Consider the following 22,866-nt stretch of genomic DNA (forward strand, 5'->3'; position numbering starts at 1 on the left):
TAATAAAGTAAATCTCGGTTTGGTCTGTTCATGAACATTTTGCTATTTCTTAAGTAACCACAACAACGTCTTATTAAAAGCAGGCTGTGATCAATTAGAAATAATAGCATCCTTCTGCTTAACTGTCAGTAATTCAGGAATTAATGTTGCTGTAACATGGGAGTTACAGGAAATACTAACAATCACTTTTGCTTTGAAGCTGAACCAATCTGGCATTTACATTTATTCCAATTTGTTCATTTTATTTTTATTTATTTTATTTTACAGTGCAGGGGACAAAATGCTTTTCCAAATGGTATTATTTGGAAGACAACTTCGACCCGAACTTGACTTTATGGGCAGTGTTTAAAATTAAAAAAGACAAAAAAAAGACAATACAGGCTTAAAGGCTTTGCAAATCTAGGGCATTTTCTACTGATAACCGTTTCCAACTCTCCAGCTGAAATTACATTAGACCCCTGTTCAAAACACTCAGTATGAAAACTGTTTACAGCAATTGCATATTGCTTCCAATATACTAGGTGAGCTACTAAAGGTGCACTACTACCATTTCTCATAGCACAATCCATAACACACTAGTCCCCATAAATTAAAGCAAGAATTTAAACAATCTTGTAATCCAAACATACATCGCTGAAAATAAAAAAAAAAGAGTTAGTGACAAAGAAATCATTTAAAGGTGAAGAGCTAGTGCAGTTATGAGCATCAATTCTACTGGTAAGTGTTCACAGTCGCTAAGGAGGAAAGAAATCACGACGCTTATGTACAAATGGTTATTACTGTATAATAACATGCACTAACATGCAACACTGCGGTCACTCACTATGTCATAAAAGTGACCTGGTTTGAGCAGAGTAGTTAATTAAAAAGCACTGCTAGTCCCATTTACACCAGGGGTCTTTTACTCTTAATTTACAAAACTAAGAACACTGAACTGCAAATCACTTTAAAACACAGCGCCTATCGTTTCCTATTCAGAAATTGTGTTCTGAAAACAACTTCATTTTAGTGGGCCTACTGTCAGCAATGACGGTTTGGTGCCAACACTGTCGTTCGCCTGGTGGTCAGTAGTGGAATTACACAACTAATCTGCCAAGCGTTTCTCTCGGGGATGAAAAAAAAAAACAACATCTAAATTGTCTGTACACCTTTATGTTACATAGGGAGCCCTTAAAGAGTCAGCACAGCTCTGCAGTATCAGTGAACCAATGCAGTATTCTTCTTGTCTAGCTTTGTTTGTTATTTTCTTTTCCAGTCACCCAGGAGGCTCTTTAAAACCCAGAAGATTAAAGCAGCCCTGGGCTCTCCAACACTTCTCTGCTTGAAGCGCAGCTGGTGCACCAGAGTGTAACCGTTAACCTGTCCCCCCTGCAACATTCCTCCCAGTGCATGAAGAAATGCACTGGTAAGAAAAACCACTGAGATCAAGTGCGGGGTTTCCTCCATTCAGCAGGGCAGGCTGGTACCCTCTGAACCACACTGGGCTTTAGCATAAGAGTTTTAAAAAACAGAACAGGATATACAACATGGATCGGAATGAGAAGGAGGATGCATTAGTTAGGATAACTGTGGGGTTTCATTCAAGCTGTTTTTAAAGCCTAGTTTAAAACGCGGTTTATTCTTTACTCGTTTTGCTCATCCTTCCACCCTGGAATTTGGTAATTAAAGCAGGTGTAAATGGGACTCAGGTTAGGTCAGTAGGTCAAAACACACGCCAGGTGAAGAAGAGGTACACTTGCAAGACAAATACACAAACGGGACATGCAAAAAGAGAGGTTTTCCAGCCCGCCAGGACGTGACCCCAAAAGGCTTCAAGAATAGGAAGAGAGGGGGTTAAGAAAGAGACGATGAAAACAAACTTGCATGCACGCAACAATGTTAAGCTGTTATCTCTGTTAGTTCGTTTGGGGAAAGCGGTCGGGTCATTGTTCCATGTCCCCTCTTCATATAAACAATTAAAAAAAGAACAAAGTAAAATAATCCAACTGAAGTAAAAGGAGCAATGCTTGTGAGCAGGTCAGCGGCTCACAAGGCTTGTCCATTGTTATTCCTTCAGAAGTGTGAAAGGGTTTTTATTTTTTTTAGTAGCAGGGGAAAGCGATGTTAAAATACATTTCAAAACGTGAGGTTTTGTTAGCTTGCAAGTGTGGTGTTAATGACGGATAATTTGGATCACAGTATAATTTTATTCATAAAAATGAGGAAAGATCGGTCTAGTTAGAGGTCAACCATTTGCTTTGTTTGTAGTACTGCATTTCACCCCTACTCTGGCATGAGCTTAATCTGCAAACCCTAATCTCTAATCAATACACATCGCTGGTCTAGCAGTGGAATCAGATGCAGTGGCACAGCACACACTATAAATCCAATTCAACTGCTATTGCAATTTACAATTTGCATTCATTACACGTTTTCCAAGGGTAATGCATCTAAAGTTGCACATGTCTGCTGTAATAAAGTGCCATATTGATACATACATATCATATATAATCATTTCCAGGCTATTGCTGGCTACGGTTTATTGAGAAAGCACGGGGCTTTGGTATCAAATTATTGATAATAATCTGGTATCAAATTATTAAAGATTACTAATTTAACTAAAGCAAAATGGTTGAACGTCCAGGTTAGAGTTCAAACTTGGTTTTACACGACAGATTAAACATGCAAAGATCGCTGATGGTTTTTGTTAAGTCTAAAGCCCATTTAAGAAAGGGGATTGTGTCTAACTTGGTCCAAAGTGATCGATAAAGCTACAGAATTGTTGTCCTACGTGAATCTGACCAACCATAACAAAGAGTTTACCTTCTGTTAGTCAGCGTGGACGACATCATCAGCACCATGCAAGCCACATGACACAGTCACGTGATACGCACGCACATGAAAGGAAAGTGGAGGTCACATGGAAAATACAAAAAATTAAAAAAACTGATGAAAACATGAGCAAGGTAACAAAATAACAAGAGTTAAAAGACCAAAAAAAAACCCATAAAAAAACACATTAAAACCATGAAACAATAGGGAGATTAAAACAGTATTTCCTCTGGCTGAAACAGATAAAACACGTAAAGCATTTTAATATATATATATTTTTTTTTAGTTAAACATGACATGTAAAGCAAAGCTTCTTTTCTACATACTATTTAGCAACACCAATTTAAAAAAAAGCCACAGAGGAAACTCTGCAGTATTAAAAAAATACTGTTCGACAGCAACCAACCACAATATAATGATCGCGAGACTGTCAACTTGGCGTGTAAAAACTCACTTTACTTGTTTCATTGCAAACCCAGGCGCTGAAGGAAGAAGACAGGCTGGCTGTCAGCCCAGGACTCAAACAACAACTCTGCTTCTAGGAAGGCCAGATACCCAATTATTTTAGCCCTGGCAGTGTAATAAAAATTGTGTTGCTCTGCTCAAATCTCACTCCGCCAGATGTGCAAGAGCGCTTCTTGCCAGTTTCGTTGTTCCAGTATATGGGGGTCATTTCTTCTTCAGACGAAGCATTGTTTGAAATGTCGGCACGGCCAGCTCTGGTTTATAGCTGCTCCGAACGGTTGGCTTTACAGTTAAACTAGTTTAAATAAAAAATAAAAATGAAGACAGAAAATGTAAAGCCCCCAGTCTCTATCAACTTCAACAGACTGTTGTTTGCGATCAAGTTTAAGGTTTAGTCGATCTAAAACTAGATCGATACGGCTGTTAAAATGCAGCTTTTTCTTATTTGAACTAAAAGCCATCTAGAAATCGTCAGGGAGCTGCATTCCAGTTGCTGTAAGACCCTTGTTTAATTTGTATTGTGTGTTTTGGAGGGATACCCCTAACTCAAGGCCTACTCACAACTCAATGCCAGTCTCTGGAATGACGTATTTAATGCGGTCCCTCCAGTTTAGTGTCGTGTACACATACCAACCTGGGTTTAAGCAATGGGAAAGCAGAACGTTGTTTTCTACAGGCCAGGTTGTTAACAAATCATACTTACTGTAGTTTCACTGTAAAAAGAAAAATACAAATAATAAGGAACACAATATACACAACGGCTGGAGATGATTTTCTAGAATTACAAAAGCAGTATTGATAGCTATGCGTAGTTCATGAAACTGAACACTAAGCAAGAACAGGCAGTTGTTATATGCAGAGATTATGGACTAATGCTTTAACTGAATCACCACAGTCCCAAAGGGAAGTTGTCCTCATTTCATAGGAATGTTTGGGCAAGAGTTGATCAGCTCAGAGTGTTCTATCCCACACTGGCCCTTTCATTAAAGAGAGGGTGTTGAGCACAATGCTGGGTGCCAGGATTAACACAGCTAACAAGGGGGAGATAGCGTGCTGTGCAAGCAGCAAAAAGGAAACACACATTATACTCAACAGCCCTTCGGCACAAGGAATCAGAGTCACAATTTTTATGGTTTTTCAGAATCGTGCTTTTGATTAAAAACATTAGGAAATATTTGAACTGTGTGTGGAAGAGCCCATGCAAAAATAAATAAATAAATAAATAAACAAACTGTGGTTTTCAGTGGCTGTAATGAGAATGAACCTGTTTCTAATTACTGTAGAAGACTACAGTCGTCTGTCCACAACCAGCAGCTCACACTATTCTTGTCCAGGACAAACTGACCTCAATAAAAAAAATGTTATTATCAGCTTTATAAATATGACACCTGCTGTGTGCTTTGTGACATCATCACACACAAGGACAGACCAGTCACCTGCTGTGCATGTTCTCTTTGATCGAATCCAAACCAGCACTGTCTTTTAAGTCAACATGTGTCTTTTTGTTACTTTGCACATCTTACTATTTCAATTTCAGGAGCTTGGATTATTGTAATTTACACACACAAAGGCATATGAACCTTTAAAACACTAATTATGAAGGAGGTAGGTAAAAGTTTGCATGACAATAGCTACAGTCACAAGGAGAAAAGGAGCATTCCATTGTGGGGGTCAACAGCCATTGTAAATGCAACCAATGGTTATATATATATATAATAAAAACAAACGGGAACATAAAAACAATTCTTCTAATATATAAATGAGCAACACTTATTGCTACATATTGCTATTTCAAATGGTCTGGTTGTTATCACTTCTGAAAAGACTTGCGGCAGAAGCTTGAGGGTTAACTGAAAGACTGCTGGAGCCCAACAGCATTGACTCGTGGTAAATAATGTAATGCATCATACAAGGTGTGCATTTAATAACCTTTCATAGCACTCCTGGGAAAGGACTGGGCAGTGTTCACGCAGTCTAGGAGCCCTGGAGAGGCTCAATTCAAGAGATTCAAATCTGCGTGCAGTCGATAGGGGTGGCATGTACTCTCGTCTTAGATGTTTGATTCGATGCAGGTGAAATACTAAAGTACTAAATACCAAAGCTCTGGGATATTTACTTGACAAGCATTCGGTTTTAAACCTTGGAAGTATTCATGCGTTCTGTACGGTAATGTATGTCTCACCAAGCAATGAACTCTCTCTCCCTCCCCTCTCTCTCTCTATATTTTTTTTTTTTTTAAAAAGTTGTATTTTACAATCCATAAATTCTGTTAAAAGCTACAATAGCCAACAGTATCGCGCATAAACAAACCGCAGCTCAAATTATATGGGAAGAAAAACAAAGCCTTAACATGCGATAGTGTTTAGTGGTCCTAGGTTCTGTTGTTACAATAATGTGGTGTAAGTAATAATACATCTATATCTATCTATCTATCTATCTATCTATCTATATATATATATTTTTTTTTTTTTTTTTTTTTTTTTTTTATATTTTATCTCCTGCAACTACAATTGTAATGGTTCCTTTAACAATTATACATTAATATAATTCATGGCTATTTACCGTTTTTATTATTATTAATGAGAATGATATAATCTCATTAGAGCAACGTAGTTACTCTTCCAATGTGTTTTACTCTCTGAACCTGGGACACCGTTATTAGAAGATGCTGCTCTTCAAACACTCTGCTTGACAGGTTAAAGTTCACTTATACACCACAAGTGTTCAATCCACTAGCGCCCATTCCATCTCACCGAACACCGTGCTGCAGCAGGTTTCCCATTCACTGCGGAAAAGAAGCTTTAGAATAAATCTGCTCGCAATTTACAACAATTTAGAATGCCTCCAAATGTATGAAAGCTGAACTGAAGCACTTCATTACTACTGTGCTGCGAACGCGTTAAATTCAGAATCACCGACACGCTCACGTATTCAAAGAGAGCAATCATCACTTTAATAAAACCCCCTGCCAGTGACCTGTCAGTTTTACTGTACAGGAAGCAATGTTGCCATGGCTACAGTGAGAACTGAGCAAACCCTTAATACCAGAGAGAATAACAGGGCAGCTACACTTCAGTGACAAAGAAACTGTTCGAAACACATCTAACGGTTTTAATGAGATGGTTTCACCGCGCTGGTTTTCTAAAATCAAAACACTTTCGTATATTGCAGTCAAAGACGATTAGAACAGCAGCTACTGTGGTCTCTACACTGCAGACAGGTCCTCTTCCAACAGATGAACCCGTTCAGCACTGCAGACCTTCACACAGGTCTAGGGAAGATGACTGCTCAAAACTACAAAGCAGCGCAGGACAGACTACATCTAACACACACACGCACAGCCGTCTGCTTTCTTAAATGTATTTGTCAGTATACCCCGATTAGCCCTAAACAACCGGGGTCTGTGAAGCCAGCAGTGAAACCATTTCATCCCTTGAAGTCTTTCTGTTAAATGAATTAACACAGGTTCAACTGTAAACATTCTGGATACTTATTTCAGCATTATCAAACCGCGCTGATCTCGTAAAGTTTGGATATAACAGCAGTGGTGTATACAATGACATGGCTTTCCCTAAGGAAGTGTGAGGGTGGTATCTCTCCTGTCTGTGTCTTGGTTGAAGCTTTGCAGTCTGTGTCAGGTACAGCAGATTAAGAGGCTGCAGATGCTGATTTCACATGAGGGGGCAGGCTATCAATGTATGGATCATTAGGATCACTGAGCATCCCTGAAGCAGCAGGTCTCAAGTCATTTCATGCCTTCCTTTGATCTGCATTAAATACCGGGTCTCTCACTGTGATAGGAGCACATTAGACAAGCTTCAAAATCTGAATTCCTCCATGTCCATTATCTCTGGCTGGGTGGGTGACCCATTTAGCCAAGCGTGGTCCAATTACTGCAGTCTCTTCCTTCTTGCTGACTGCAAAAATTTGTACGTCAGGACAATGAGCTTCCCAGAGCTTCACACTCCGCCTTACAGCTGACTTGATGTAAAAAGAAGTGTTTCTTGCTAAGATGCACAGTACTATCAGTGGTCCTGGTCAAAGACTGCATTTACTGACTGACCGACAGTCTGAAAGCACTGGTTAAGAAACACTGAGCGTTCAGTTATATCCACACAGTTTAATAAAGTGTGCGAATGTTGTTTTAGGGGAATCCTTTTTGGTTTTTTTAAACAAGGCAATGTCAAGAGTTAAAGCGAACACTGCACACAGTTAAAGCAAGCAAGCTGAACGGAAATGCCCACGCACGACGGAATACTCACTCTCTGTGCGACTCGGAGCAGAGGACGCTGTGGTCACTGAGGGAAATGAAAGACGGTGAAAACACTTATTATGAAAGAAATGCAGACTCAAATTATGGAAACTGGGTCGTGAAAGACAAGCCGCTATGCAGCAAGCCAGCCTTAAGCAATGATTTACCAGATTAGGTTGTGATGAATAGAAACCTGGATGCCGTTCACACAGATACTGGCTCTGGGTTTACATAGCCGATGGAAACTGCGTACAAGGCATAAACCATGTTATAGCTACTTACGAGTTGGCAAAAGTTTTATAGCACACCTGGGAATGGGTTTTCATAACCTCTCAAACACATAAGGCTGGTGATGAAATATGCATTTAACATCTACCTAGCACATTTTTCAGCACCACTAGAAATGTCCCATTGCTCTGCATTTATCACGTGTGTTCTGCTTAACAAACACTTTTAGTGCCTGGAATGAGTCTTAGATAACGTACTCCCTGCTGTGTAGGCAATGACAATTCAAATAAACCATGGCATCCCTATCTATAGAGAGCTGCTCACAAAGACTTTGCCCGGCTGTTATTATCCAAAGTCAGCAGAAACTAGGCGTCTTGCAGTCTCTCAAGCAGCTGTTGCATCACCTGGTTCTGTAGACTGAGTTTTTTTCACACGCGCTTGCCTTGCCAAGAACTAATTCCACGTGGTGACGACAATTACTGCACCTTGATGTCCAAAACACCGTGAAGATCACCTTATACAATACAATCGTATACTTGCTTAGACCCCTTCATGCAAAAGATCAATAAATAATTCATAATAATACATTGACATGTAGCAGACCAAAGCCAAGGGTGAGAAGACAAGCACTCTGGGATACGGTCATGGATTCGTGCAGTAGCAGCATTACTAATCACTGCACTCTAGAAACAGGGTCCAGCCGTCCCATCCTAGTTCCCTGAGCAAACACATCCTTAGCACTTCTAAGACATTCTTCATTGGAAACTACCCCAAAATAGTAACCTTAACAATCTTTAATATACAGCATTCATCAACCAGCACACTAGTGCAAAATTCAAGCATCACTCTACAGCAATTCAATTCCGGGTGAATTGAATCGTGTTGTTATAAAATCGAGTACAGACACACTCGGACTCATATTTTAAGTACTAACGTAAATGAGCCGATCACACCCTAGTGGAAATCTCTCTCTATTTGCTCATACTAAAGGTGTGAGTAAAGATACCCCACTCTCTGTTAGTAAACCGAACAGCAGTGAAGCTAACTTACCAACATCTGTCGTAAGTATCTCAGTGACTGCATCAGTTGCAGAGAGGGTGGTTTCTAGATTCACTGAGCTGCTGTATAACATTTCAGAGGTCACAGAGACAGGAGTCGTAGCTGAGAGGTGGAATAAATTGCCAGCACAACATGGCATTTAGAAAAGGTCAGGGAAAGAAACATGGAAAGGCTGTCAATATCCAATCAAAAGAGACAGCTTTTCATCCCAAATGACAGCGGGACTGACTTGATTCACGATCAAACTGAAATTTAAAGAAACAGAAAGAGTGCCGATTGTTTATTCTAGTGCAAGTGACACTGGGAACAAACGGGTCCATGCTAAATAAATAAAATCTAAATGCAATTCTACAAATACTAATAAAAACAAAACAAAAAAAATGCTTTAGACAGGATGCTTGTATGACAAATACAGTTCAACTAGAAAGCTTACACGCTGAAGCATTACAAAACCATTGCTCCACACATGGAAAACATATTGTTTTACCATTCTGTCCATGAAACAACTCCATAGTTAATAAAACATGTCTGCAAGACAAATGTGGCTCATGTTTAGAAACCCAAAGACAACGTACTTCTAACATGCGTGCTGTGGTCACTTTTGCATCCTTCTACAAACAGTGACAGTGGCTGTTTCTAGAAGGCAAAGCGTTTCTTCCAAGCAGTCTTCCAAAAGGGAATTTAAAATTGTGCATTTTGGTTTTTAAGCGTCCTCACTTCCTTTAAGGAGTGACGCGTCTACAGCAGCAAACACCAGGCAGAGTTGCCACTCCTGCAGAGCCTTACTCACTGTCCGAGACTGGAGTTGTGGACTGTGTTGTGAATACGCTTGCTACTGTAGTTTCAGGTGGATTCTCAGACGCAGAGTCTGGGGGCTCGGCAGTCATTGTAAACTTGAATACGTTTGCCCCCGTTTCTTCTAGAATTAGCTGGGTGGTGCTTGCCGGTACCCCGGTAATTTTCTCTTGAGATGCGAGGGCTTTGGTTGCTTGTAAACTTTGCTCCTCTTGAGCTGCTGTGATACTCTCTCTCTCTCCGGCTGCCGCTTCCGTTGATATTTTTTCCACTTGGCCCCCAGCTGGATCTTCTGCAGCTTCTGTAATGTACACTACAGGCACTATGCCATCCGTTCCCACTGTGGGTAGTGCAGTGCCCACAGTGCGCTCCTCAGGGACAGGGCTAGCAGGCATTCCGGTTGGGTGTTCAGGAGAAGGCTCCGCAGGTGCTCCTGCGGGCAGCTCTGACACCACCTCTGATGGAACTGTTCCGAATCCACCCATTTGAACCACCCCCGGCTTTTCTTCAGTAGCTGGAGGTCTTCCCGCGAGTTCTATCTCAAGGCGTGGTCCTGCACCTTGGCCAGGTTCAGTGGACTCTTGCACGTGATCAAGCTGTATAAGGGTGGCTGTCCCCTGGATTGCCCCTTCTGATCCCGTTGTTTCCATAATCGCTTCTTCTGTGGAATCCATTTCCTTTTCTATCATTTGCACTGTTGTTACTCCCTCCAGCTGTGTCCCCTCATCCATTACCACCAAGGGTAGGACACCCGCTTCTACTGTTGTTAGTTCATCTGCAGTTTGCTCAGTATGAAGCAACACCAGAGATTCAGCCGTTGAGAAGGCATCATCACCCTGTGGATCTCCTGCAGGAGATGGATGTAAAGGTTCTTCCTCAGACTCAATTTCACTCTCAGTAGGTTCAGAAGGTAGATCTGTGGCCACAACCACGTCCGCAGGAGCTGCTGGGATCAAGGGGATGCCTGACACTTCAGTTTCGTCTCCTCCGGCTGGATGTACAGGGGCAGCATCAGCTTCTGATGAAAGCCCTTCTATGTAGGTTACTACAGCCTGTTCCAGGTCTTCTTCGTCTTCTTCCAGCAAGCTTGTTGAACTCTGCTGCTCATCACCTTGAGTGTCTTCTTCAGATTCTACAAGTGCACCCCCCTGGGCATGCTCGTGTTCTTCCTTTGCTGAAAAGAGCCGGCGGGCACCAAAGAAAGAGATGCGGTCTCCTTTCATGAAAGCAGACTTCAGCTGGTGGGCTTTGAATTCCTTTGAAAATTGATTTACTTCAGGGGGATTATAGTTCATAAGAGAGAAATCGATTTCCTCTACCAGTGGAGACTTGGAGAGAGGTGCGTAGGACAGCAGCAGGACAGTAAGAAGCTTGTACTCTGTACATGCGACAGAAAGAAACATTATTTTACGCAGCTGTTAATAAATAATTGTGCAGACTATTGCATTACCTTGTATTTGTAAACCTGTAAGAAGCAGAGGTATGGGGTATTTTCATTTAATGCATTCTGACCATGAACTACAATACAATTTCTCCACTCAATGGCAGCTAATACTTGTTAGACTGATCAGCATACCGTAAACGCGACGCAATCCTAAACAAAAATACAACTAGATTTGTAATAATTCCGTTAAGAAACACACATATAGCACTTCAAGGATGAAAGCAGCACAAAAAACCAAGGTGTGTTTCACAAAAGGATCATGTCTAATATTTAAGCTGAAATCCAACTTTCTATTAAAAAAAAACAAACAAACCTCTACCTTTGCATCAAATGCATGCTTCTCAATCAGAGAACATTATAATAGAACATCCTCACTAATAATTTTCCATATTGGCATTTGCGCTTGTAGATCTGTTTAAAAAACGATACCAGGTTAAGATTGGACAGCCTATGCTGACATCAGAATAATATTAGGTCAGTGCATTATAGGGAGATCAACCGCTGTCAGTTGCAGAATAATGACAATCAATAAGGTGCAGAGCAGGAAAGTCAGGGAAATCATTATAGTACATGCGATGCCTGCAGACAGATGTAGGCAATGGTACACGGACTGAATAAACTGCATGTCCTAGTCAATGAAGACCTGTACTATTAGCTCTTTTGTTTCATTGGTTATAGTAAAAGCAGCTGTAGGAGTGAGGGCATACAGAAAATGTTTTGAAAACCATAAAAAGTAGTCCTGAAGTAAATGTGATTCATTTCCCCGACACTTCTTACATTACCTATCAACTGTGTTAAGGTTACGCGGTACAAGCACACGTCTATGGTGAACGAAACAAACAGATTAAGACATGGCACAGCTGGTAAGATAAACGACTGCCTTCATTTGTTGTGAATGCTGGTTTATTACATTAAATTATGATCCATTCTTCTCTGTCAAGTCATAAATTAAAACAAGAAAAAATATGGGCAGGTTGCATGCAATTAGGGTGACATTTAGTTCAACACCATCTACTGCATGTTAAGGACATTTTCTTCTCAACGACTAGATTTCTTTAAATCAGCAATAAAGGCTACCCAGTTACATGAAAAGGCTACTGAAACAAAAAAATGAAATTAATGATCTTTTTTTTTCCCTTTCCCCTGACCCACAGCACAGAGCGAATATTTTCCTTTTTTAATTTGATCTTTTCAATCTGAAAATCAGCATACTGGTTTCAATGATAAAATATTCGACGGGGCACAGAGGCTGCTTTTACTTTGACTGAGAGGGAACAACTTGTAGATTTTACAAGGACAGCGTGGGATGCTGTATTTATTAGAGAAGCCATTTGATTGAGGGCTCTAAAAGGTTGGCTTTTTAAAATAAACCACCTGAATTAGCAAACTCCTCCTTTTAGTTTTATAAATAGGGGCTGAACATGCCCACTTATACTCGCACGATTAAACAGAATGAAGCCCAAATAAGGCAATAGGATAATCATTTGTTTTTTGTTAACTAACTTCTCAACCAGCTTCTGCAAGGTGTAGGTGTGTGTGTGTGTGTATCCACACACACACACACCGTACATATATTTAAGACTACACTTGCTCTTTTCTATCACGATGCTGCCTGATTGCACTTGCTTAATGTTTAGTAAATGTCTAACGACCCCGGATCATTGCATACCCAATCATCTACCCTATTCACACTGATAATAACAGGTCTTCAGGGGAGCGTCTTTCTTAGAGTTACACCAAACAACAGGGAAGGACGCCGCTCGCTCTATTGGATTGTATGGGCCCGTGTTTGGTGGTGGAAAATCTTTCAGTGCAAATGCTTTTGGCACGCAGACCGCTGGCGGAGTGCACCCCTCTGCTGACAGGGTTAAACGTGGCCATGAAAGCATCTTGAGAATTAGTGTTCGTTAAAATCTATCAGTCGTGGATTGGGACTCAAGCCTGCAAGCTGCTAATGTCTTTTAGATTGCAGCTGTTTGTACAGACGAGGTGAACCTGTTTCGGATACTCTCTGCTTTCATGTGCTTGGCTAAACAGATCATAAATAATGAATAAGTCTGCAAGGATGTTTAAGGAGTCAGGACTAAACAGGGTCTGTGAAAGCAGACACACGTGTACAAGACTGCTCTTCCTAAACCACGCACTTCACTACTGAGGCAACACATTGCAAGGGAGTAACAAGCACTGCTAGTTCTTCAAAGCCAGGAGGAGGCTGAGCTGCTGCTACAAGTCCTAAGGGTTTAACTAAAGTCCATCTATTAAGGTAGCCGACACAAACCTGTATCCTCCCAAAGAGAGTTGAATATGTTGGCTGAAGGGCATGTGAAACGATGCACAGAAAATTAGGATGCAGGGGAAATAAATAAACAGTTAAACCGACTCGACTCTAATGGCAAAGAAATGGGGTTTCTATAAGACATTAGCACATGTTTTGCAGCACTGCATTCTTCACGACTCATTGCAACTTGGAAAAAGGAAAAGTGACGTTTGCCTGAATGACATGTCTGAAGAGATTCTAACGAGGGGAATGCAGTTAGGACGGCTAAGAAATTGGGCTGTTTTAATTGTGTTTTATACAGTACAGTATATACCACTCCCACAGCCAGACTGAGTGACAATTTGGGTTCAGTGAATAACTGAAACTGATTAATTGATAAAAAAAAAGAGGAATCAGAATAACCAGAGTAATACAACCAATATCTACCTGTCTATCTATCTATCTAGCTACCTGTCTACCTGTCTATCTGTCTATCTATCTACCTGTCTATCCATCTACCTGTCTATCTACCTGTCTACCTGTCTACCTATCTATCTACCTGTCTACCTATCTATCTATCTATCTATCTATCTATCTATATATATATATATATGCACAATAGAAGTATATAAGAACTCTACATTATGACTACGTTATCATTATATCAACAGAATGTACCGTTTCACTTTGACCCTTTCTACTAAAGCAAAAATAGAAAGAGTTTCAAAAAGAAAGGAACACTGTCAAAGAGGGAAACAAGAGACAGACAGGAATGAGGGAGCCACTTACGTGAGTAAGGGAGGTCTTTGATGTCCAATGGAAGAGAGAGACAGGTGTGAAACAAAGAAGAAAAAAAAACAAAGATGGAAAAAAGATGAGAAAAAAATGGAATAAACAAAACACTAATGAATGAATAATGTAACGCGCACACACACACACACACACACACACACACACACACACGAGTAAATAAATTTAATGGAAAGCATTTGGATTTCAAAATAAAACCACCATGTGCTGTATTTAGTCCTTTAAGTGAGTAATGCATCTAATACTGGGTAAGCACTGTTATAATACAGCAATACAGAAATCACTGTTGCTGCTCACCTGTCTGGATCTGAATGCTCATGATTACTCTCATCAGTGGGGGTCAGTTCAACACATAATTGAATGCTATGTAATTGGTGGAAATACAAATCAACCGAAAACTACTTCACAAAGACTACCCATGAATCATCTGCAAGCTTCCAAAATCTAAAGCAGAAACTATATAACAAAATCATGTTTGAAATGAACTTGTTAAGAGAGACATTTGTGCCATTTCTTGGCACGGCTCTTTTCATTCTAATGATGTTTGCGGGGCGCTTCTAGAAACGTGACTCCCAGCGCTTTTCATTTCCACGCGTGCTTAACGAGAGATGAAGCTTTAATTAAAGACAGTGCTGCAGGCCGTTCTGTCAATGATGGCTGATCACGTTGTGGTAACTTCCCAGAAGACTGCGTTATGGAAAATGTTTTTAAAGCTTATGAGGAAAGGCGCATATTTTAACACAGACACACCGACACAAACACAAAATGTTTATTTGCTCACACATTTTAGTGTTTAATGTAAACTTTTTGTAAGGTGGTCTTTCTGTCAAAATTTAAAATCAGAAAACTAACAATAATCTGTCATATTGACAGCCCAGTTTGTTTACATAATCCCAGACAGCTTTTCCTTCTTGCTGCTTTGTCACAAACAGTAACTCTTTCCACAGACGATAGGAACGCTATCAGTGGCCTCACAAAGGGACAGCTTTTTAAAATATGTAAAAAAAAAAATACATACTTGCATTGCACCACAGCTTTGTATTCTGTAACTAATTACTGGGCAGAAAGTTTCACCACTTGGTCACAAAAGTTTCAAATATTTTATTCCTGAATATCTGCCTGTGTGCCTATTACAGTCATAGGGATGCTCCTGACTGCTAGACATGATAGCACTTTATAGACCTTTACTGTAACCAAGCCAAGGATGTGTAGACAAGCTCACTGTGCTGTCCTGCTTTTATTCAATAAAGGATCTCTTCTGCAACAGGTGATGGATTCTTCAAAGCCAAGGGGTTCGGTTGGCTGCAGAAGTACGACATGATCCAAATGATGTCAGATTCTGGAACAATAGGGATTCTGAAAAAGGTGTTCTTGGCTTGATGACTTGCCAACGCGCTAAAGCAAACCATTAGACAAAAGACTCCTGCATTTTACACATCAAAAGATAACCTCTGGGGACAAATGCATTCCCTATAAGAGTCACCAAGGCATCCCTGACTAACATGAGGCGTTTGTAATTGTGTGTACATACATACATATATATATATATATATATATATATATATATATATATATATATATATATATATATATATATATACACTATATATATATATATATATACATATACACACACACACACTCACACTCATTGCCTTATCACCCAGCCACGTTGACTAAGAGACCTGGGAATCAATGCATTTCCCCAGTGCCACAATGGAAGGAGCTGCACTTACGGACTGGCTCAGTCTTGAAGATGGTGGATTCGCTGCTTTCTCCCTGTCCCTTGCCATTGATTGCAGACATTCTCAGCTCATATCTGCTGTCGGGTCTCAGACCGGTGATGGTGATCAGGTTCTCTGCATACACTGGGGAGAAAAACACACACAAGGTAGAAAGCTGGTCAGGGACAAGCTGATGATCCAGAGGGGCTGAGCTTTTGGGTAAATGGAGACACAATGTCTTCCGTGAGAAACGTTCCAGTTGCAGTGGACAGAGGTCAATCCGGACTCCAGTTTTGGTTAAAATATCCTCTATCAAAAGACAGCCCATGGTACTTGGACTGACTACCGGGTTTGTCAAAGTGACAAGATGTAACTCTAACAAGAACAAATGCATAAGAAAAGCACGGCCCAGAAACCTGGGGGAAGAACAGAAAATCGGTTTTATTTCTGTACACATGAATAATATCACTGTCAGCGCATGAAGATACAGCACATCATTCCCCGAGGCAAGTTTACAATTAACGAAATATACTTTTATATACTTCCCTCTGATATATTTAACACAGAGGCAAATCTACAAATGCATGAAAAGCTAAATTTGGAGAAATAGGTTTATAACGACACCCACATTGAGGTGTGCAGCAGTGTGCTACTGTAAGGTGCTAACTATTTAATAATATTATTCGTAAAAACAACAAAGCTCTGTTGCAGAGGGTAAATGACACCGCATAAAATCAAGCTAAAATTCCACTGTGGTGACAGGCGGTCACATACACAGAGGCACGCACGCACACACTTTGCCGCTATGTTACTACGGGCACCTTAAAGGCAGTTTGAAAAGGAAAGAGCAAGAATGTGGGGGCAAAGTTTAAATGTGGATAAATCAACCACTTGAAAAGAAGGTAAACTTCTCAAAGTCAGAGCTGTCTCTACCCCAACCCTCTCTAATCCTGTGCAGAACTCACCATCTCTGGCGTCAAATTCCTTCCTCATCCACTCGCTGGCCCCCACGACTCTCCACTCTGCTTTGTACTTGAGGACGGGCACGCCCCCACTGGAATCAGGCTCCTCAAATTCAACTCTGGCTGTGCTGGAGTAGGGACTCACCTCATTGATCAATGGGCTAGACGGGACCTCTGGAAGACGAGGCAAACATTGATAATCTGCTTCACCGGGACATTGCTTGCATTTTCACTGTTATATAAGATATAGCAGACTATTCAACTGATCTAAACCGTGAAAGATCTTAATACAGCTACTACTGCTTTATTAAAATAAAGGCAAGGCTAGAAAAAAAAATCAAACACTGCATTTGAGTCTCTTGAGGGAATTTCTGTCTCTATAAAACACGCCACGGCTGAGATGGTCCTTTCTAATGATTTATAAAACAGCAGTGTTGAGATCAATTCAATTCACCCCAATTGAAGACATTTAACTTTTTCATTTCTGACATCGATCATGAATTTGAAATCTAGTTAGTATTATAACTTGAGATTTTTTTACAATTCGATGTTTTTTTTTTTAAATTATCATTTGGAGAAACTTCAATTTAAATGTAATGTAAGTATCTGAAAAAACAATCTGTAATCTGCACAGGTAGCTCTTCAACAGCTCACTATTCGTATCATGCAATCAGGTATCCCGATTCCCTCGGGCATGCCCCTCCTGAACGCAGGACACTACCGCACGTGGTCCAGCTGTCTCTCTGAAGCACTGACCTGCTTGAATCAGAATAAACTCCTTGGATTCCTGGCCGATGCGGTTCGTAGCTGTGCAGTTGTAGTTGCCAAAGTCGCTCTGAGAATCTGGCGTGATCTGGAATTAAATGTGAAAAAAAAAATATATATATATATACACACACACACTCACACTCATTGCCTTATCACCCAGCCACGTTGACTAAGAGACCTGGTCAGACAGACAAAATCAACTTTCTGATAAACATATTTTCCAGGAACGTGACTAGCTACAGTACAGGCGAGACTAGCGCAGTTCATTCTTCCCGACCCCCCTCTGATGTTTATATGCGTGGCTGCTGAAGCCATACTGAGATCCTATTGTGGAGCAGGCAATCTCACTCCGCTCAGCTTGATACCCAATCTGATCTGATGAATCTGACAAAGCCAATACCACAGAAACAGCTGGAAACAGCTGGAGGTGGATAAAGCATGCCAGCAAGAACAATACAAAACACCTCCACACAGTACCCTACGATACTGCAGTGAGCGAATATGACTGAGTGCTACATACATGAAACTGCAGTTAAATAACAGACATTGACAAATAGTCATGACTTTAAATACAGTCCAGTATGCAAAATGCATACTTCTTTAAGCACAACTGTACTGGCTGTCATTTTAAAAGCTCTTTCCTAACACTTTATTAGCACCGCCAATATTATCACTGCCCCATGCCTTTGTTCAGTATTGATGAAACGCAGCTGCTGCGTCCCGGGACTCAGTCATGTGTTCTGGTTCAGTCTCTTTAGGGGTCCTGCAAAGGCAGGTATGGGTGCAGCAGTGTATCTGCAGCATACATGTAATATCTGCACAGTTAAAACTAAGAAGCTACACAGCACAGTAAACTGGGGGGCGGGCAGTAATAATGGCAATGCAGCAAACAAGAGGCAATGAAATCAGATGTTAAAGAACTGCTTAGCACTTTATTGCAAAGGCATGGGCGCTCGAGTTCAGAATAACGAACCCTTCGCTACCAGTCGAAGGCTGTTGGATCAAGGTGAAATACCTCGAGGAAGCTGGCGCTGGGGGTGGGGTAAATCTTGACGTTGGTGGTGTTGGCGTTTGGCAGCTGCTGTCCGTCCCGGAACCAGACAACGGAGGCCCCAGGATGGGCAAAGACCTCACAGGTGATGTTGGCAGGGTTCCCCTCCCAGGTGTAGACAGTGACGGAGCCCTGCAGCTTGGGAGCATCTGAAAAGTACAAGCAGCCTCTTTATCAATCCAGCACCCGGCTCTCTGTCAAGGCAACAGCGCTACTGACAGCCCCAGGTACTGCTGCAGCTCCCCCAACTGCAGCCTGGCAGCTTTGTAATGTTGCTAAAGCCAAGCTCCCTCTAAAGTGTTATTATTCAGGCATGTGTTTGAAGACTCACTTCTGCCGTTACGCTAGCGGATTAACTCCACTTATAAAGCGCTGTAAAGATGCAGCATCCCTTGATCAGTAACGTCTCGGCCAGCGTGCTGAGCGGACCTGCTGTTCAGGCAGACAAGCCGTCCAGCAGAAGAGACGTGGAACTGATGTTCTGTCCGCTTTGCAAACTCCTTCCAAGTTCAGGGTTTGGAATTTACTTTCGTCATTAACCCACAAAGCGGTTTGAAACGTATCGCAGTGTACCGAACATGAAAAGAACATTTCAGCACACGTTCAGTTCATCCTGTGGTCTATGAACAGTCTGAATTCATTCTCTTTCAGAACAAATCCTGCAGACGGCCTCTTGTCAAGCAGCAGCGTATCTGAATGATCCTGTTTTGTTTGATCTTTGCTGGACCCAGGGTTTCAAAAATAGTGCACCGTCTTTGTCTAATTACACCCTTTCGACAAGCGCCCAATCCTAACTGGATTAGCGCAAAACAGCACTACGCCTAATCACAGCTGAAAATAATTTCACAAATTGTATGTGCTGATGCGATCTCGTGTTCTTGCAGAGATCACAGTTGTTCGAGGGGGAAAGGGGACATTAATCCAATTACACTCGCATTAACAGGGTCACATCTGATCAAATGAAAGTGTACTCTTCACAATAGCGTTTGGTTTGAAGGTTATTTGAAGAGCCTGGGTATACTGATCATGCTTTGTGTTTATTCTAATATTTACGAATACAACGAATATGATTATTTCAATGCTGAACTCAACATCCTACAGCTGAATATTACGGCAAAAACTATTTCATCTTTAAATTATATTATTTTGGTTTCAAATGTATGTGTTTTTAAAAAGCACACAGAAATAGACTGCATGGTGCAAGTTATTTTTTTAAAGGAACTTGCATGGTATCAGATATCAAAGTTTAAAAAAAATTAGCATTGGTAAGTTTAAATGTTAGAAAATGAGCTTCTGTCAGGTCACTTATAACAGCTTTTCATAGCAAAAGCATGCACAAGTGTAATACAGCACCATGAAAGCATGGTAAAGCATAAGCTAAAAGCATTATAAAGCACAAAAGGTATAGTAAAGGAAAATCAAATACATTTAAAAAAAAAAAAAAACATGTCAAACCATGATAAAGCTTGGCAAATGCATAGTATATCCCTGGAAAAACTGCATCATCACCTAGCAGAATTACTGTGGCACTGCAGCTTGTTTCACTACAGAAAATAAAAACTGCCCCCTCTCCACCTCAAGCAGCCTTCAATCAAGATACAAACAACAAGTACAGTGAGAATTCTTACAGTGCACTTCAAGGAACATAGACTGCGAGTCTTGTCCAATGGAGCTCCGGGCAGTGCAGACGTACTGGCCAGCGTCGGTGTACTGGATATCCTTCAGCGTCAGGGAGGAGACTCTGCCATCACTGCGCACGACCACGTTACCATCCAGACTCTACCGGGAAAGAAGAACAAAACAGAGGTGAGTCCACAGTCAGCTGTCACGACACCTTCACTGTCAGTTAGTCTACAATCTAGCGCTCAGACTGCTCAGCTAGCTGTGGCTTGCTCATGTTCTAGGGTGAGGGAGAGTTTGAGATTGTGGGTTCCAGTTGTACAGTTTTAAGGAAAGTCTTATAGATTCTTTTGTTTAATTAAATCAAGTTCATAAACCCTTTTTCTCACTTCTCGAAGCACAGTTCAACGTAAGAGAAAGTTTATAAACACGATCCTTGTATTTTTATCAACAGGGCCTTCCTTATTTCGCTGCCTCACTCACTTTTCCAGTTCATCACTTAATTGGTGTCACTTTGTTGTCTCTACGGTATTTTCTACGGTCATTATTTTTAATAACAGTTCGGCTCGCTACACACGCCTGTCACTGCATGCGTTTCCTGCAGAGTTTTCTTTAGCTTCTTCTAATGCAGTTTACTAGGGGCATCACCACAGCCCAAATATTCTTGTTTTTATACATATATTTAATTTATGGTGCTTGAAATATGACGACTGCTAAGACATTTCTGCATCCATTAAGCAATGCTGGGTTTTTCTACCTTTGATAACACACCACCTCTTCCAGAGAAAAGCAAACAAACACAATGCCTTCAATAGGAGCTCCTATCTGGGGTCCCAGAGCACCCACTGCTCCCACACAAGTTTTGACATGCGTTTAATTCTTTCACCTGCCATCCTTAAAACCAAGCAGCAAGGTTACTATAACTCGTCCATTCAGAAATGAGAGAGAAAGAAACACGCACAGCACTCTATCACAGGAACAGGTTTGCACAATAGTAGAGAGGAATGTGAAACACATACACAGGCATGATAAAATACTGAGGCTGCACAAGCTGTACTGCACACAGAGAAACACCCATGCTCAGACATTAAAATCACACAAGCACACAGACACGCCGTTTGCTTCTTATACAAGTAATATCACCCACATGACTACCATTGAGAAGTTGAAAAGCTTTTGCAGAACACCAAGAACTTAAAAGGACTGTGCAAAGACTGCACTCCTATTTCTACTGACCTATTTCATTTTCTCATGCCCTGAATTAGTGATAATTCAATGCAAAACAAAGACACCTTACACGTGCATGCAGGCAGCTAGGAGGGTAAGCAAATGCTACATTCACTATTACTTGCTTATTTAGCAGACGCCTTTATCCAAGGCGACTTACAGAGACTAGGTCGTGTGAACTGTGCATCAGTGTCAGAGTCACTTACAGAAACGTCTCACCCGAATGACGGAGCACAAGGAGGTTAAGTGATTTGCTCAGGGTCACACAATGAGTCAGTGGCTGGGACTGAACTGGGAACCTCCTGGTAACAAGCTTTTTTCTCTAACCACTGGACCACACAGCCTCCTGTACATTATTAAACAAACGCAAGGTTGTGTTTCGAAACAACTGTGTAAACCTGCTGCTTTCAAAAGACCACATGTCACTAGAACATAGGAAAACGTGACAAGGCAGCCCCAGCAACATGTTTACCCTCCATGACTCCCAGTCCAAAGGCTGAGCCTGAGCTTGCTCGCTCGCTCCTTCCTTCCTTCCTTCCCAATTTGAATCGGCAGGACAGTACAGGCCCTGATTGTGCATATCGATTTTGGAACTCTCTAAAGAAGCATTGATCTGTGTGATGCTCCTTCGGCAAGATTCAAGAACAAATTAATTTACAACTTCTTTTGCCCCACAGTGCTATGTAAATGAAACCTGGTAGCCCTCCTGTAGCATTACAATAAAGAACCTTGCATTAAAGTCCTTAACCTGTTATTAGTAGTGCTAATCTTCAAGCAGACCTACACATTATATATATGGCAGAGCCACACAATCATATATCTGCGACTGATCTCTTAGCAGCTTTAATCATACAAAAAGCATGGCTTAAATGGTGTAATCCCTTTCCGTTCAAATACATTTTCTTCACTCTGAGCAGTTAAGACAGCTCTCTCTCCACGGTCCAGATTCAGCATAACACTGCTGCCCATTCTACTGCAGGGACCCCATAGCTCTCTCACGCCTCCACCTATCACCCAATCTACCACTGACACATGCACTGCGCACAGCATCCCAATGCTATCCAAATGCACACAGTGCACCTCTTAGCAAAATCCATGTGCTTACAAATCAGCCTGAAACTGCTTAGAAACTGACAGCCTTCACACTGTTTGTATGTCTCATTGGAGGCATTGAGCAGCATGTACATTGTCTGCTGAATGTGGAGAAGAGGTCTTTGAGGTCTTGAAAGCGTGTGATACTGTGTGTTTAGTTTGTCCAATAAAAGGCATCACATCTCCTTCTCTTTGTCTGTCACCTCTGGACTAACACGGCTCCTTTATCATCGATCGGCTGCCGAATGTGTGAAATCTTGGGTATGAGAAAGCAGGAAACAATATGAAACTAACACTGCAG

At 41.2% G+C, this 22,866-nt stretch overlaps 1 protein-coding gene across 22 annotated transcripts in view; it reads right to left on the reverse strand.

The window, feature by feature from the left end:
- The window catches only part of LOC121303932 (neural cell adhesion molecule 1-like), a 150,179-nt gene that overhangs the window by 17,402 nt on the left and 109,911 nt on the right, over window positions 1-22,866 (reverse strand). For 7 of the 22 annotated variants that reach the window (XM_041234816.1, XM_041234814.1, XM_041234813.1 and 4 more), the window contains 5 exons: window positions 20,255-20,405; window positions 18,591-18,775; window positions 17,564-17,660; window positions 16,811-16,981; window positions 15,858-15,989 (listed from right to left, as the gene is read on the reverse strand). In XM_041234816.1, coding sequence (XP_041090750.1) covers window positions 15,858-15,989; window positions 16,811-16,981; window positions 17,564-17,660; window positions 18,591-18,775; window positions 20,255-20,405 — 736 coding nt within the window. Of the gene's footprint in view, window positions 1-2,802; window positions 2,806-7,538; window positions 7,575-9,582; window positions 10,989-14,100; window positions 14,116-15,857; window positions 15,990-16,810; window positions 16,982-17,563; window positions 17,661-18,590; window positions 18,776-20,254; window positions 20,406-22,866 lie in introns of those variants that run through there. The other 15 variants (XM_041234806.1, XM_041234808.1, XM_041234809.1 and 12 more) reach the window with 5 other exon arrangements.

The sequence above is a fragment of the Polyodon spathula genome, chromosome 36 (assembly GCF_017654505.1).
Source record: "Polyodon spathula isolate WHYD16114869_AA chromosome 36, ASM1765450v1, whole genome shotgun sequence".
In the NCBI taxonomy this organism is placed as follows: Eukaryota; Metazoa; Chordata; class Actinopteri; order Acipenseriformes; family Polyodontidae; genus Polyodon; species Polyodon spathula.